This window comes from Nicotiana sylvestris, chromosome 7, assembly GCF_000393655.2.
Source record: "Nicotiana sylvestris chromosome 7, ASM39365v2, whole genome shotgun sequence".
Taxonomy (NCBI): Eukaryota; Viridiplantae; Streptophyta; class Magnoliopsida; order Solanales; family Solanaceae; genus Nicotiana; species Nicotiana sylvestris.
The window spans coordinates 3,954,356-3,970,868 of NC_091063.1; the positions used below are offsets into that span (position 1 = coordinate 3,954,356).

The window sequence follows — 16,513 nt, forward strand, 5'->3', positions numbered from 1 at the left end:
ACATCAGGAAAGGGTCGATAAAATACCAGGCGCTCCAAAGCTGTTACCAAAATGCGATGTGGGCTGATTCGTCGAACAACCATATAGCGAGGGGCAACTCCCCATTCTATTCCAAAGACTTTCAAAATGCCACCATATTTGAAAATATACGATGGCACCACGGACCCAAAAGATCACCTAATCCATTACATTACCGCAGTAAAGGGTAACGATTTATCAAAGGAACATGTGCCGTCTATACTGCTGAAAAAGTTCAGAGAAACTCTGACAGGGGGAGCGGTGATATGGTATTACCAACTACCAGCACGGTCGATATCCACGTTCGAAAAAATGGCAGATAAGTTCGTCACCGTGCACGCGGGAGCAAAAAAGGCAAAAGCTAGGATCAATGATATCTTCGCCGTCAGGCAAACGACGGGCGAGGGACTTCGGGATTTCCTAGCCCGATTCAACAGAGTAAGGATGAGCCTACCAAACGTGTCAGAAGGGATGGCAGTAGCAACCTTTCAAAACGGACTAAACAGAAACAGGTCAAAAGCAACCAAAAAGCTACTCAGTAGACTTATGAAATACCCCCTACCACGTGGGAAGAGATCCACAATGCCTATTACGCCGAAGTGAGGGCAGACGAAGATAACCTGAATGGCCCGCTTCAGCGGTTAACATCAGTCCAGACCGAGATAAGGAGAGATCGCCACCATGACGGGCGAAGGGATCAGCTACTACGTTTCAATCGAGAAAGATACCAGCCTTACATTCGAACATCCAATCCTCCACCTCCACGACATGCGGACGCCGCGCCTCGACATACTGCATCCTCCCAAAACAAAAGAGGTATGCCTCCACTACTATCTGCTCATAATTTTGTGTTTCCCCCTTAGAAATAGTGTACGCATTGGAGAAGCTCGGCACGAAGGTGCAGTGGCCGCAAAAGATGAAGTTGGACCCAAGCACAAGGAGGTCAAATGTCCTGTGTGAGTTCCACCTGGAAAGAGGACACAAGACTGAGGACTGCATAGGTCTGCGACAGGAAGTAGTAAGAATGTTAAATCAGGGATACCTGAAATAACTGCTGAGTGACAGAGGACGAGCCAACTTCGCTCGAGGGCGTGATCAACCTCAAGGACCTCCAAAGCCACTGTCACCAGCTCATACCATACAAATGATCATTGGCGACAGTGATGATACGATGATCAACCATGTGAAATTCTCCACCACACATAAACTCAAACAGACAGTCGCCCACGAACGATATGACAACCTCGAAGATAGTATCATCTTCGATAAGTCAGATACCGACGGTTTGTCTTTCCCTCACTATAATGCTTTGGTTATAACTTTATGCATCGCAGATACCGATTTAAAAAGAATAATGGTGGATGACGTAAGCAGCGCGCGTATTGTTCACCCGCGAGTTCTCATGCAAATGAGGCTCAAGGATAAAATAATAGCGCGTTGCATAACACTAACGGGTTTTAATAATGTAGTAGAGCGGACGTTCGGAGAAATAGTGCTACCTGTCCTGGCAGGAGGGGTTAACCTATAAATGACATTTCACATCATGAACCAGGAAACGGCCTACAACGCCATCATAGGACGACCATGGATACACGCCATGCGAGCCGTCCCTTCAAGCTTCTATCAAGTAATCAAATTTCTCACCCCATGGGGGATATTCAACATCCGAGGTGAGCCACGTACCACCCAATAGTGCTACCGGATCATCCAAGACTGCACACACACCAAACAACTGAAAGGGGCAAGTGTAGAAGCATAGCAGTTAGCCATGTCGGGAACCAAACCCGATGTACAAATAGAGGCCATCAAAGACCCGGACATCGTAGAAGCTTGCAAGGCAACCATAGAAATTCTCGACACCATACAATTGGATAACACCGATAGCACAAAAAAGGCTTATGTTGGACACAACCTCTCGGAGCCATGTAAGTATCGTGAGTTTTTAACTAACAACACGATTTGTTTGCTTTTTCCCACTCAGATATGCCAGGAATCCCAAGGGATATCGCCACACACAGGCTGAATGTCGATCCACTTCATCCGCCAGTACGGCAAATGAGAAGAAAGTTCAATTCTACAATCAATAAGGCGGTCAGCGAGGAGGTTGATAAATTACTCGCCAACAGTTCTATCAGAGAATCGAAATACCCCCAATGGATCGCCAATGTGGTCATGGTAAAAAAGAAGAATGGGAAATGGCGAATGTGTGTTGAGTTCACCGATCTGAACAAAGCATGCCCGAAGGACTCTTTTCTGCTACCTCACATCGACCAACTTATCGATGCAACAACGAGGAACGAACTGCTGAGCTTCTTGGACGCCTACTCCGGTTATAACCAAATTATGATGGCTGAAGAAGATTAGGAAAAGACCACTTTCATCACTCATCAAGGAACGTACTGCTATAAAGTGATGCCGTTCGGGCTTAAGAATACAGGGGCCACGTATCAAAGATTAGTCACCAAAATGCTCAAAGAACAACTCAGTAAGACCATGGAGGTTTACATCGATGACATGCTAGTAAAGTCAACCAAGAAAGAGGATCACATCGATCATCTGAAGGAAGCCTTCGAGATATTAAGGCAGTACGGGATGAAACTGAATCCCGAAAAGTGCACCTTCGGCGTAACTTTAGGAAAGTTCCTCAGTTTCCTAGTGTCCTAAAAGGGAATCGAGGTCAAACCGGATCAAATCAAGGCCATCGATGCAATACCAGAAATACTGACCAGCAAAAAACAGGTGCAGAAATTAACGGGGCGAATAGCCGCCCTATCAAGGTTCATTTCACAATCCTCGGATAGATGCCACAAATTCTTCAATGTGCTAAAGAAGGACCACAAGTTGCAATGGAACGAAGAATGCATCGACGCCCTGAGAAAACTAAAAACGTATCTATCTTCGCCACCACTACTCGTCAAACCGGACCTGGGTGAATGTCTACTTGTGTATCTAGTAGTTTCCAAAGTTATGGTAAGCGCAGTCTTGGTCCGTGAAAATAAAGGTACGCAATCTCCGATTTACTATATCAACAAAACCTTAATCGATGCTGAAATAAGGTACCCTCACCTTGAAAAACTAGCACTGGCATTGGTCATAGCTTCACGGAAGCTTAGACCGTACTTTCAATGTCACCCCATAAAGGTAGTGACAACCTTTCCCCTAAGAGGTATCCTACACAAACCCGAACTATCAGGTAGACTAGCCAAGTGGGCCATATAACTAAGCGAGCATGATATAACGTACCAACCGCGAACTGCCATTAAGTCACAAGTGCTCGCTGACTTCGTCGCTAATTTCAGCACGGAAATATTGCCTGATCACTCCGCACTTCCACACATACTGACCTCTGGGTACTCTACACCGACGGTGCCTCTAATGCCTCGGGATTGGGACTGGGACTCGTCCTCGAAGTCCCTACAGGCGAAGTAATTCGCCAGTCCATATGATGCCCCGAGATGACTAACAACAAGGCCGATTATGAAGCTGTGATTGTAGGTTTGAAGTTAGCCCTCAAAAATGGCGCTCGACGACTCGTCCTCCATTGTGATTCTCAACTCGTGGTGAACCAAGTCACAGGGACTTTCCAAATCAAAGAGCAGAGACTACAAAAGTACATGTCAGAAATCCACAAACTACTGTCAGAATTCAATGAATGCTGCCTCGACCAAATACCCAGGGCGTAGAATATCGAAGCAGATGGCCTCGTCAAACTAGCTGCGGCCACTAAAACATCAACAAGGAAAACGTGGTCATCCTCCTCCATTCCGCAATAGACCACGTCGAGGTACATTCTATAAACTTAACTTGGGACTGGAGTAACTGCCTCTTAGCATATCTGCAGGACGAAACACTCCCACAAGACAAAAAAGAAGCCAAAAAACTCTAGGTACAGGCAGCCCGATATAGCCTCGTAAATGGTAATCTCTACAAAATAACGTTCGGCGGCCCCTTAGCCAAATGTCTTGGGCCAAATCAAACAAGGCGAGTACTAGAAGAAGTACATGAAGGACACAACGACGCCCACACGGGAAACCACGCTCTCATCCGCGCCGAGTACTACTGGCCCACCATGAAAAAAGAAGCCGCGGACTATGTTAGGAAATGTGAACAATGTCAAAAGTACGCCCCTATGATACATCAAGCAGGGGAACTCCTTCATTCCGTCACTTCGCCATGGCCATTCATAAAGTGGGGAATGGACATAGTCGCCCCCTCACAACAGGATGAGGTAAGGTGCATTTCCTTTTGGTTTTAACTGATTACTTTTGTAAATGGGTGGAAGCAGGCGTATACACTCAGATACGTGAGCAGGAGGTCATCGCATTCATATGGAAAAACATAATATGTCATTTTTGCATCCCCAAAGAAATCAGCTGCGACAACGGACCTCAGTTCGTCGGAAAAAGAACGATTGAGTTTTTCGAAAAATGGCACATCAAATGAATACTCTCCACGCCATATCACCCTACCGTCAATGGTCAAGTCAAATCCTCAAATAAAGTAATACTGAATATATTGAAAAAGAAGCTTGAGGATGCTAAAGGGCTATGGCCTGAACTACTATCGGAAGTATTATGGGCATACCGCACTACGCCAAAAACCAGCATAGGAGAAATGCCATATTCACTGGTCTACAGAACTAATGTAGTTATACCCATCGAGGTCGGAGAACCTAGTTTGAGATACTCCAACGAGAACGGGCCAAGCAACGACGAAAGTAGGATACAAGATCTGGATAAAGTCAAAGAGCGGAGAGACATGGACCACATAAGAATGGTAGCCCAGAAGCAGCAAGTAGAAGATACTACAATAAGAGGGCCAAGGTGTGACCGCTCAAAGTCGGAGACTACGTCCTCAAAGCTAAAACACAAGCATCGAAAAACCCTAATGAGGGAAAATTAGGAACGAACTGGGACGGACCATATAAAATCATAGTTGCAGCAAACAAATGAGCATTCCAGCTAGAAATAATGGGAGGAAAACTACTCCTAAACAACTAGAATGTTGCCCATCTCAAGTACTTCCACTTCTAAAAGAAGGCGTCACCTAAGTCATACTCTTTTTCCCTCACCCGGGTTTTGTCCCAGTCGGGTTTTCCTGGGGAGGTTTTTAACGAGGCGACAAGGGAGACGCCTCAAGGATCAAAGTGCTATTCATTACCTCGACCCGACGACATAATCTCCGAAGAGAAGTAATGAAGGGTCTGGATACAGATAATCGAATCTCCATTATATGTGTAGAGTCGACATGTGATTCTCACAGGAATCTAATCGGATCTCCATTGTATGTGCAGAGTCGACATGTGATTCTCACAGGAATTTAATCGGATCTCCATTGTATGTGCAGAGTCGACATGTGATTCTTACAGGAATTTAATCGAATATCCATTGTATGTGCAGAGTCGACATGTGATTATCACAAATTTAATCAAACCTCCATTGCATGAACAAAGTCTACATGTCTTCCTGCGAGTACGATCAAATCTCCAAGAAATGGCCTAGGCCATCGATGAGAATATGAGTTCGACCTCATTCGAACAACGACGAGATCCTACTTTGACGAAAGTTTGACGCAACATCCCAATGGCCAAGGCCATCGACAAGAATATGAGTTCGACCTCATTCGAACTACGATGGGATCCTACTTCGACGAAAGTTCGAAGCAACATCCCAATGGCCAAGGCCATCGACGAGAATATGAGTTCGACCTCATTCGAACTACGATGGGATCCTACTTCAACAAAAGTTCGAAGCAACATCCCAATGGCCAAAACCATTGACGAGAATATGAGTTCGAGCTCATTCGAACTAAGACGGGATCCTACTTCGACGAAAGTTCGAAGCAACATCCCAACGGCCAAGGCCATCGACGAGAGTATGAGTTCGACCTCATTCGAACTGCGACGGGATCCTGCTTCGACGAAAGTTCGAAGCAACATCCTAATGGCCAAGGCCATCAACGATAACATGGGTTCGATAAATGCAAGAAATAACAAATCGACAAAATAAATTTTACATTACATCAAAATATTATTTACACTTGCCCTTACGAACGAGCTCAAGTATGCCCCCGCAAAAACCCCAAAACAAAAGCAAGTACAAACAAAGATTACACATTATCCCCGGTAGGGTAAGCGTCTTCGTACCACGAATCTGAAGCAAGGCGGTTCGCATCATTAGAGTTGATGTCATCCTCGTCAGGTGTGAGGGGGTCGTACCCGCATGTCTCACGAGCTGCACGAGCTTTAGTGTGCACGACCTGAAGCTCCACCTCAGTAGCCCTTCCCTCGGCATGAAAGCCTTATACACATCAAGCTGAGCCTCCGCAAGGACCCACAACTCATATAAACGACGAGGTACGGCCAGATCAGCTGAGGCACGAGATGTAGAAGGCTGAGAACGTCTACTTGCATCCTCCGCCCTTAGCAAGGCCATTTGTCCATTTAATGCAGCCTGCTCCACCTCCAGATCTTTGAAACGCCCCTCGAGCCCTGCAACCTTACGACCAGAGGCCTCCCACTCTTAGGCTAGCTCTGACCTACAAATGCGGAGGGCGCCACTCCAAAGATGCGGTTCCAGAAATAGCTGCCGCCAACTTATCAGTGCCAACACTCAACTCGCCCTTTAGCCCCTCTACCTCTGCTGCCTTCGCATTCAACTCAGCGGTCAAACTGGCCACCTTTGCCTGCAAGTCGGCATTTTTGGCCATCACCCCCTACTCAACTCAAGTTCGTTGTCCTTCGCCTTAAGGGAAGCCTCGAGCTCACTATTGCGAGCAACAACCTTCATGAGTTCCTCATCCCGCTCCTTCAACTCTTCGATCTTACGCTCCAGTTGGTTCTCCCACTGTTTAAGCCCCTCACGAAACAACTGAAACTCAGGGTCCTGATGATAAATGTCGGCCATCGCACGATGCTTAGAACGATACTACTGATATTTGGATGACATATTCTCATAAAGTCCCGTCCTTTTTCTCTCTCTACGCTCTCGTTCAATCTCAATGACGAGGGTCTGACAAAAAAGGGGAGAAGTTAGAAACGAAATGCAAAACGACGATCACCACACAAACCCAACGACAAAAAGGGGAGGAAAGGCACCTACCTGCAAAGCCATACCAGTGACCTTCTAAGAAAACTCCACGTCGCCCATTGCCCTAAGTACCTCGTTCTCAGGGGCAGCACATAGAGGAGCTAGAGCAGACGCCACTTGCTCGCAGTTCAGCAGCAAGTTGTAGTCCCCTGGGACGACTATGTGACGATCAGACCCTTCCGTTCTGATCTCCACATGAGTCCCACAAACTCATTGACATCCTCTGGGTCGACATCTAAGCCTAAGCTGTCACCCTCAACACGACGACCTCCAACATGGGATGATGCACCGCCCTCAACTGAGCACATCGAGCCGACCCCTGAGTAAGCTCCTTCCACTTGGGGAGACCTACCTGACAAGATGGAATCCACCATAAAAGTAGGCACGGGCACCGTCTGCGACGTCCTTCTTCTGTCAGCATCTACAGCCACGCCCTTCCCAAGCTCCATCCTTCTCTTTTTTTCTCGATAGCGGCTCGTCCCCATTAGAAGACTTGTTCAAAGGACGTGAATCCAGTACTGAAGAAGCCTCCTCCCTTACGACCACGACTCGAGAGGGACCTTCTAATTGAATAGGTTGAGGATGGCCTTCTTGAACAGACTCACTCAAAATAAATTGCGTGTCTGCAACAGCAACGAACTATCGAAATGCAGGGGCTGGCACCCTCTGTTTGGAAGCTCCACGACCTGTCATCATGAAGGGTCGTATTAATAAACAAGGTCATACGACCAACGAAGTGGTAAGGAAAGTGTTTACTAGAAGAGACTCTAAGGCCGTAACACTTCACGAAGGCGGACCACGAACGAGTCTCTGCTGTATGAGGCAACAGACGGGCTACCCAACCACTGGTATCCGTAATAGGGCGAGGCGGACGTCCCAGAGCTGCGAAGAGAAAACAAACAAACTTTAAAATGGATACAGATGAAGGAAGAATAAAGCGAGCCGTGACACTTACGAGTCTCATTCCATCGCTCCAGGAACCTGGCGAAATCAGAAACGACATGTTCAATTTTGACATAGAAGTACATATGGTACCCCTATGGAAGCTGGGCGTGAACAAGTGCAAAAGGTGGTGGACAGAAACAGTACACTTCGTCAATTCTGCATACTTAGTCAACAGCAGAAGTACCTTAAGCGTATATGGCAAAAGTTGTGCTGGACAAACTTGGTAGAACCTACAGAATTCTTTCGCTAAGGGGAAAAGAGGAAGAGTATAACCGATTATAAAAGGGTACTCATAGAAAGTGCAGTACCCAGTTCTGTGGACATCCATGTAATCTCTCCCCGCCGGAACCATTTCTACGTGAGCAGGAATGCCATACTTTATACGAAGAGCATCAATATGAACTTGCCTCACTCAGAAAATACGGGGTCCGGAGTAGGAGTGAGATCTTTGAGGAAGTCACTCCGGGATGAGGGATGCCTTGGTAGTAACTCCTCTACCGTAGGAAGGCTGTCACCCTCTTCTACCACCGTATCTTCGCCTCCAGAAGGGGGTGCCGTGGACAACGGGGTGGATTCAAGAACCTCATCACGAGAACGATGAGACCTCGGCATAATATCGTTCAAAGGAATGTCAACACAAAAGGAAGAAGGAAGAAAAAGCTTCACACGAAGAACGTAAAAAGAAACAGAAGGATATGAGAGCAAATTAGGAAGCGTGAAAGAAGTTATCAAGAGTGAAATGGCCAAAGTTTTTCGAAAAATCAAACCCTTCACCTATTTATAAGGTTGGGTGGCGCCAAAATTAAGGCGGCGGGTCACAAAGAAGCACAAGAATCGAAGCATCAAGCCGTCAGTTTCTGCCTTGAAAACCTGCGTGATGATGACGCACGTGAAGCTAACATCATTTCCCGGTAAAGTGCATCTCTCGATGTCTTGACGATCACACTGACCATCCCTCGTTGGCCACGCCGTAACGTTTCAACAGATCAAATTTCTCCATAAGAATGCATGAAGTCCGCTCATCGAGGACGCACCCGGTTGCAACCCAGACAAGCGAAGGGACTAACTGTATGGGTCCAAATTTGACCGACCATGACCAACGACGAGCACGACAAGCGACAGGGTCTCTTTGAGTTGGCATCCCGAGGGAGACGACCTTAAGGCAAAGAAGAAATTGTACGACCCTTGTAAATAGTGTAAGCCCATTAAGGGACATTAGGAATATTCCGTCGAATATTCCTTGTATTTTTTCTTTTACAATTTAGAAGAGTTTCTCTCTTAGTATAAAAGGGGAACAATAACCTTGTAACAAGGGGGCTGGACTTTAGGAAGATTATGATTCTTGAGCGAAAAGAAACTTAACGATCGTCTTCTCTTTATCTGTTATTCTTGCTAGAAATTATTATATTCAGCTAAGATTTACCCCTTCATCTTTGATTGATTTGTTCAAAAACGTTTTTAATATCTTTTGAGTGGGAAGAAGAATAATCTTACTATAATACGTTCAACAAATTAAAGTTCTTCCATATCGAAATTCTAAATATTAGGATTTTCTACCTAGTTCGAATAAGGAAGGAATAATTTTTTTATTGTTTTCAAAGTCCTAATATATTAGGAGAATAATTAAATGACAATGTAGTCCAATGTGAACTCTATATTTTAAGGGTAAAAAAAGCAAACGACATTTCGCTAAGAGCCTTCATGCTTTTAATATAGTATAAATAAGCATGTATGAAGTAATTTAACTTAAATTCAGTAAACATTTATAAAACGTACATGGTATAACCACATATTTTTTATTTAATAATTTTATATTCTATTACATTTGAATATAATAGTTACAGATTCATCGTATCTTTCTAGAATAAATTTAAAAATTTATGTTATTTTTTTAATATAAATTTGTCATAATAAATTTAAAAATCTTATGCCATGATTTTCTCTTCCTTTTCACTAGTTTCTCCCTGCCACAAAATTCAATCACTAAATAAAATGAAAGGCTTTAAACGTGAATCATTCATGAGTCATTTTTATATTTTATATATAATAGTAATATTATATAATATTTAAACAACTACAATGTACCATAAATATATAATATTTATACAACAAATATGTGGTATATTTTATATTATAAAATTTAATATTTCGAATATACGTCGTATATATTTATCATATTGAGAAAAAGAATTATATACTATGTATATCCAAATAAACAATATTTTATACTAATAATATTTAATTTATACTTCATAATATACTTATTAAATAACTAAATATTGATGTATTATACAAATTATATAATATGGATAATAGGTAAATATTGTAAAGATTGCTTATTCATCGAAGTATGCACTATTATACAAGCGTTCACATTTATACTACCAAATAAAATGTTACCATAATTGAAATAGAGAGAAAGTACCAATAAAACCATAATTAATGACAATTTCATTATTAGATGGAAAACTGAAAACCTTTGGCTTTATATTCAAGGAAATGAACACATTAGATGCTTGATTGTCGGTAAGGGTTTAAAGCTTTTTGCTAGAAATATAATTATTTAGTTGCCTTTTGTGTAAAATACCAATTACACTACGTTTGTGAAATTGTTTCTTAAATTTTGTCTATTTATATTTTTTGCCCTTTCTACCCTTTGTGTTCCTTGTGTGACTGCAGTAGACATATAATATCCACTCTTTACATGAGAGTACCTACTAGGTTTTCAATTAATGTTAAAATTCTATCTCCATAAAAATAAGAAATAAAACTGTTCAAAGGAGCTTCTCAACTCTAGAAACCCAATCAAATAAATTCTGTTCTTCAAAATCGTAAGTGGAACAATACAAGTTTATGGTACAGGTGTTGTATGTATGCTGACATATCAAATGATGAAAGGAAAGAGTGCTATGTTACAAGAAAATTCTCTTCTTCCTCATATATCCTAATACAATTACCTATTTCCTAAAAGGGAGCTTATTGGGCTTATCTACTCCCTTAGATGTAGAGGAACAAGATGAGGAAATGTTGTTAGTCTTATCAAATTCTTCTTTATCCTCAGTGAATGCTTTAGTCAGAATTTCTTGAAGTTCCATGTACCTTTGCTTCTTCAGTTGACGCTCTTCCGCCGTATCATTCCCCATGTAAGCTATCTCAGACAAGTCATCAGCATCCATGATCTTATTTAGAACTTCTGAACATCGTGGAAAGAAGCGTTTTCCAAGTTCCACTGCTCGTACAAACACAAGTAGAGAATGGTTTATTTTCAAAGCTCATGTTCAACACACAAGACTTCAAAGCACAAAATTCGGAAATTCAAATGCCAATACAATCAAGCACTCTCACGACTCATCTCAAGTGAAATAAATAACAATAGCATTCAGTTGTCTTCACAACGGGGCAACAACCCTCATTTTTCCGAGGCTACTTACTTCGACGTTTTCAATTTCCCATAGAATCTCCGGATCTTTCCTAGCCGCTACAGTTTTCTTTTTATATCTTTTTTGTCCGAAAAGAGATTTGATTTGCTTCACCTATGAGAATTTCTACCAATTCTTCTTTTATTCATCAAAGCTTATACTAATCTCCATCGAGAATACTGCATCTTTTTTAAGTACGTCCATACGACAATATTTTGACCCTGAAATTCCTAAAGTCTATTATTTCCCATATGGGAAGAATCTGGCTTCCATCCCTTTCTCTCTCGCCCTCCTTCCTCCCCCCCCCCCAAAAAAAAGCCCCACATACACACCAAAAAAAAGGCCAAGAAATAAAAATAAGCAGAAAACGAAGGTCAACCACTGGGCTCACAATTTATATGCTAAGGGGTCGTTTGGTATAATGGTGGATATCTCATAGATTAGCTATCCCACCTTTTATATAGGATAAGCTAATGGCTATAACCAAACATGGGATAAATACAATCCTAAATTCTATCCCGGGATTATTATCCTTATTCCATGTACCAAACGATCCCTAGCAGACCACATATCAAGAATTGAAAGAAGAGAAACACAAATAACGAGGACTCTTTGATGATAAATGTAGATGCAAACATCTTTTACCAGTTCTAGAGAGTGCTCTAAGCCGATTCAAGTGCTCCTCTTTTATCCTGAAAGGAGCCTCGTTCAAATCTACTGTTGTCCTCTGTGCATTAACCATCTTTTTGCTGATGCTAGCCAGTGGGAACTCAGAAGTGCCATCAACTTGAGCAATGTCCATTGCAACTTTTGCTTCCATTGGAAAAAGGAGTTTAGCCAGGCCAACTGAAAGACAATCAACTAGTCATTTTCAGTATAATGGTTTTCTTTTCCCTTTTCACTAATATAATACTTAGTTCCTCAACCATAATCAAGTTGACCACCCATCATTAAAAGGACAAACCTTGTGACCTCTTCGGCAATGAAAGATTATTTCCTTTTCTAAAATATAAGGTTAAATACAAATCAGCTGTCACATTTTAAGTTTACAAACATAAACCCCCTCCCCCAAACTTTAAAAATATCCTCATAATAGACCAAGTGAAACTGATATGTTCTCCTTCCAAACTAATAACATGTGATCCACACATTTAATATGAAAGTTGGTCTAGCTTTAGACCTTTTATCCCTGCAAAAACACTTGTCTGGACCAACATAACCTCCATTTAAATATATGATAACGGCAATAGAAATAAAACAAAACTAACACAAATCTCATTTATTTACCCCTCTTTGTGTTTCACTGGTAAGGAAGAGCAAGAAGGAAAAAAAATAGAATGTAAAAATATAAATAGACAGTGTTAGAATATAAAGGGTTGACGTTAGAATTAAAAGCGTTAAATATATCTGCTAGTTTTCTTCCCACCTGTCCTTTGCATGCCATATGAGGCATCTATAGGGTAATAGAGAAGTATTACGTTGCAGCATATATCATCCTCCAATTATTACATAATTGTGTATCTCATCCTCCATTTGTTCTCTATTAGACAGACCACAATATCAATTAAAGCTTTCATAGCAAGTAAGGCTGGTGATTAAACATGAAGTTCTAGACATAGGCTGTCAGAAGAGGAGCAGGAGCAAACTAATGGACTTATGGAAGATCATATACAGTGACTGGATCTTAAAAAATAAGAATGACCATAAGAGAAGAAGCAAGCAGAATCATGGCATCCTACCTCTATTTTCAAGATATAACAGCTTCATACGCAAATCATCGCCCGCCATAGCAAGAGATACAGAAGCTTCTCCTAGCAGTGGATCTCTTCTTTCTGCTTGCTCCAGAATCTCAATGCATAACCGATCCTTCGAAGCAGATTTTCCTTCCTCTGGAGACTTACTGAAATCCACAAGCCTAGTGAGCCTCTTGGCAATTTGAAGTGCTTTTCTGCCATCGGATGTCAGATCAGAAGGTCTAGCTCCTTTGGTTAAAAGGGACACTATAATTTTAGGCTCTTTCCTCATGGCTGCAACATGCAGCACTGTGTATCCTCTTGAATTTTGATGATTAACATCAGCAAGTGCAAGATCTAGAAGTTCTGCTGTAGTCTTTGCATCGCAATATGCTACAGCATAGTGGAGAGCATATGCATCATCTAGAGTAGTATGCCCCTCTCTTAGCAACATCTGCAGTAATTCAACATCATCAGAATCTAATGCCCTATGTATCCTCTTAACATGTTTATCAGGAAAACCATTGCTTTCAGGCCCTTGTAGACCAAGTTCTGCTCGTGAATCGGTAATTTGTTTTACAATGTCATGAGGCAAGGCCTTATCAAGGGTTATGATATCAACATTAGACTTGACAATAATCTCAATGCAGCTTGAAAGCAATCTCTCGCATGCTTTACCACAAATATTTGCAACAGATAAAACCATCATTACATCGTCTGCTGCAGCTTTGCCAAGAATATCCAGTAGGTGTCTCTGCAAAGGGAAGGAAATGTGCAGTGGAACATTAGAAAAATATATTATTCGGTCCCAGTACAGTAAGTGGTGTCTACATGCTAAATTGTACTAGTAACTAAGGAATTTCACTAGAAACTTACCTTGAATGACTGCAAAGTAAATAAGTTTAGCTAAGTATCTTTCTATCAAATATAACTGAGCAAAAAAAATGTCCCCAATTTCAAATTAGGAGATTCAGTCTTAGGAGTATCTTGGCAAATGCATGGCTGTTCCTTCTATTAATAAAAATGGAATATCATGTTTATACTTTCTCCACTGCTCCAGTTGATGACGAATACTGTCTTCTTATATGATTCTATTTCATGCCAGTAGTCCTTCTCTTTCTACAAAATGAGGGGGCATTCCCTTCAGCATTGGCTTACTACCAAATAAATGGTAGTATGTACGAAAGGCTTTTATCATTTAGATGATCTTCAATTATTCATTCCTGGCTAAAGCAGATGACAGAAAGTAAAACGAGGAGCAGCCCTACATTCCTGCGTCACAGAGGGGTTTTATTTGTTTATTTATTTATTTTGGGATCAATTCCTTCCTCACAATGTAATTCCAGCATGTATACCTTTTACTTCTGATTTTGTCACTCACTGTAAGTTACACAACTTACAGTGAGATCAATATAAACCCTCCCCCAACCTGACTATTTCACTCAGAAACTGTAAATAGATTCTCACCATTTCACTGAGAAAAATAACTATCCTAGGATGCAAAAGCCAACACAGTAAATCAAAGTTATTACATTCAATCGAGGCATTAGTAATACAATTGCCTAACTTATAAAGTTCCAATTTTTAGTAACAAGTAGAACAATAGCAGATAAAGACTTCACATTTTTTACCTGAAACTTGTCGACCAATTCAGAGATCTGAAAGGTAAAAGATATGTACAAAACCTCAACAAGGAACGCTACAGCTGGCCTACACGCCACATGAGAGCACTCGTTGTCCACACAAACACACACATCTTTAGGTGAAGGCCTAATTTTTCCACTATACAAATAGGCCAACACACTCACCACAGCATCATAGCTCACTTCATACTCTTTCATCACTTCCTTTAATTCCACCTTACTACTATTCTTCTCCTTTTTCCCGCAGAACAAATTCTTAAAGAACGGACTCCTCGCCGACAAAATGCACCGGTGCACCGGAATTTCCTTACCGGCGCCGGGAATCACAAGCTTAGCGTCGGCGAAGTAGTCAAACTCCGGAGAAGCCGCATCGAAGATAGATTCCAATGTTTCCGAGAGGCGTTTCAGTGAAGTAATCTCCGCCGGCGAAGTTTCCGGCGAGAATGATTCCGTCATGCCGCCGCCGATGCAGCATATACTACTGCTTCCGCTGATGTCATTCGAATCCGAAAACGCAGTCCTACTATTATCCATTACAGAAAGCCGCCTTACATAAGTTCTGTCTTAGAAAAACTGAGCTATATATAATTACAGACTAAGAAAAGAATATTCTAGAAATTGAAAAAGGCTAGGGAAGGTCGGGGATGGAAAGGGGAAGAGAAGAAGGGAAAAGAAGAGGAGAAAGGCATGGAAATGGAGGTAGTACAAGAGAAGAAGAGAGAAAGATTTCCATTTTGGGATTCTTTCAAGTTAAAACAGGAAAGTCTTTTTCCTTCTGTAATTTCAGCCATAGTTAGAAAGTCAAAAGAAAGAGGAAGAACGAATCTAAAGAGGTGGAATTTAATCCAATCGAAACAATGTTAGGTACTGCCTAAGTTTCCTTTTTTTAATTTAGAAATAATTTAACTTTAAACTCTTTTATTTTAGCTATTTATCCTTAATGAGATATTTTTATAGCCACACAAATATCATGACTCCATAAATCTTTTACTGCTTAAATTTTTAAGACCATAAATTTTATAAGTCTTTTATTTAAACTCCGTACCGAATCAAACTACCTCATCTAATATGAAACGGAAAGAGTGTTTTTTTCTTTGTGTGTGAAATTGAATTACCATAAGGGTTTTAATGAATCCCTTTCAATAACAACAACTACGACCATCCAATAAATTCTACCCCGAAAAAAGTAGAAAGGTTGAAAATAAAAAGTAAAAAGACAATATATCAGTATCATCAAAACCAAAGGAATAGTAACAACATCAGAAAATTCAAAAAATATATGAAAAATAATAGCAATAACCAGTAAATAGACCCATCACTGTTTAAAAAAAATAAAATGAAAGAGTAGTGTTAAGACATCATTAACCACCAATAGAAAAATTTTATTTTTATTTTTTCAACAGAAAATTGTTGAGTACTATGTAGAGTTGTATGCTAGTAGTGATCATTTTCTTATGTGTATATATACAATATTAATTGTTGAATCCTAGAGAGAGAAAAATATTTTCTCTGAATTTCTTTAATTTTCATGAAAGAATTATTTGATGTATGTAGTAATTGAAATAACATAAGAAATTACTCAATATATAATTAGTAATGAATAGAGAGATAAATATATGTACACTTTCTATTCCAATAAATATGTCGTTGTTTCTTTATTAGTATAT

At 41.0% G+C, this 16,513-nt stretch overlaps 1 protein-coding gene across 1 annotated transcript; it reads right to left on the bottom strand.

The window, feature by feature from the left end:
- Positions 1-10,856: 10,856 nt before the first annotated feature.
- On the bottom strand, positions 10,857-16,116 carry LOC104247975 (BTB/POZ domain and ankyrin repeat-containing protein NPR1). Its single transcript, XM_009804145.2, has 4 exons — positions 14,835-16,116; positions 13,210-13,957; positions 12,116-12,316; positions 10,857-11,280 (listed from the first exon to the last, which is right to left on the bottom strand). Exons 1-4 carry the CDS (start codon positions 15,378-15,380, stop codon positions 11,009-11,011), a joined length of 1,767 nt encoding a protein of 588 aa, XP_009802447.1. The 5' UTR covers positions 15,381-16,116; the 3' UTR covers positions 10,857-11,008.
- Between the last annotated feature and the right edge of the window lie 397 nt (positions 16,117-16,513).

Coding starts and splice junctions, on each gene's coding strand:
- LOC104247975 (XM_009804145.2), bottom strand. CDS start 15,380: ATGGATAATAGTAGGACTGCGTTTTCGGATTCGAATGACATCAGCGGA. Junction 12,317..13,209: donor GTTATATCTTGAAAATAGAG/GTAGGATGCCAT, acceptor ATTGTCTTTCAG/TTGGCCTGGCTAAACTCCTT. Junction 11,281..12,115: donor TAGAGCACTCTCTAGAACTG/GTAAAAGATGTT, acceptor TTGTACGAGCAG/TGGAACTTGGAAAACGCTTC.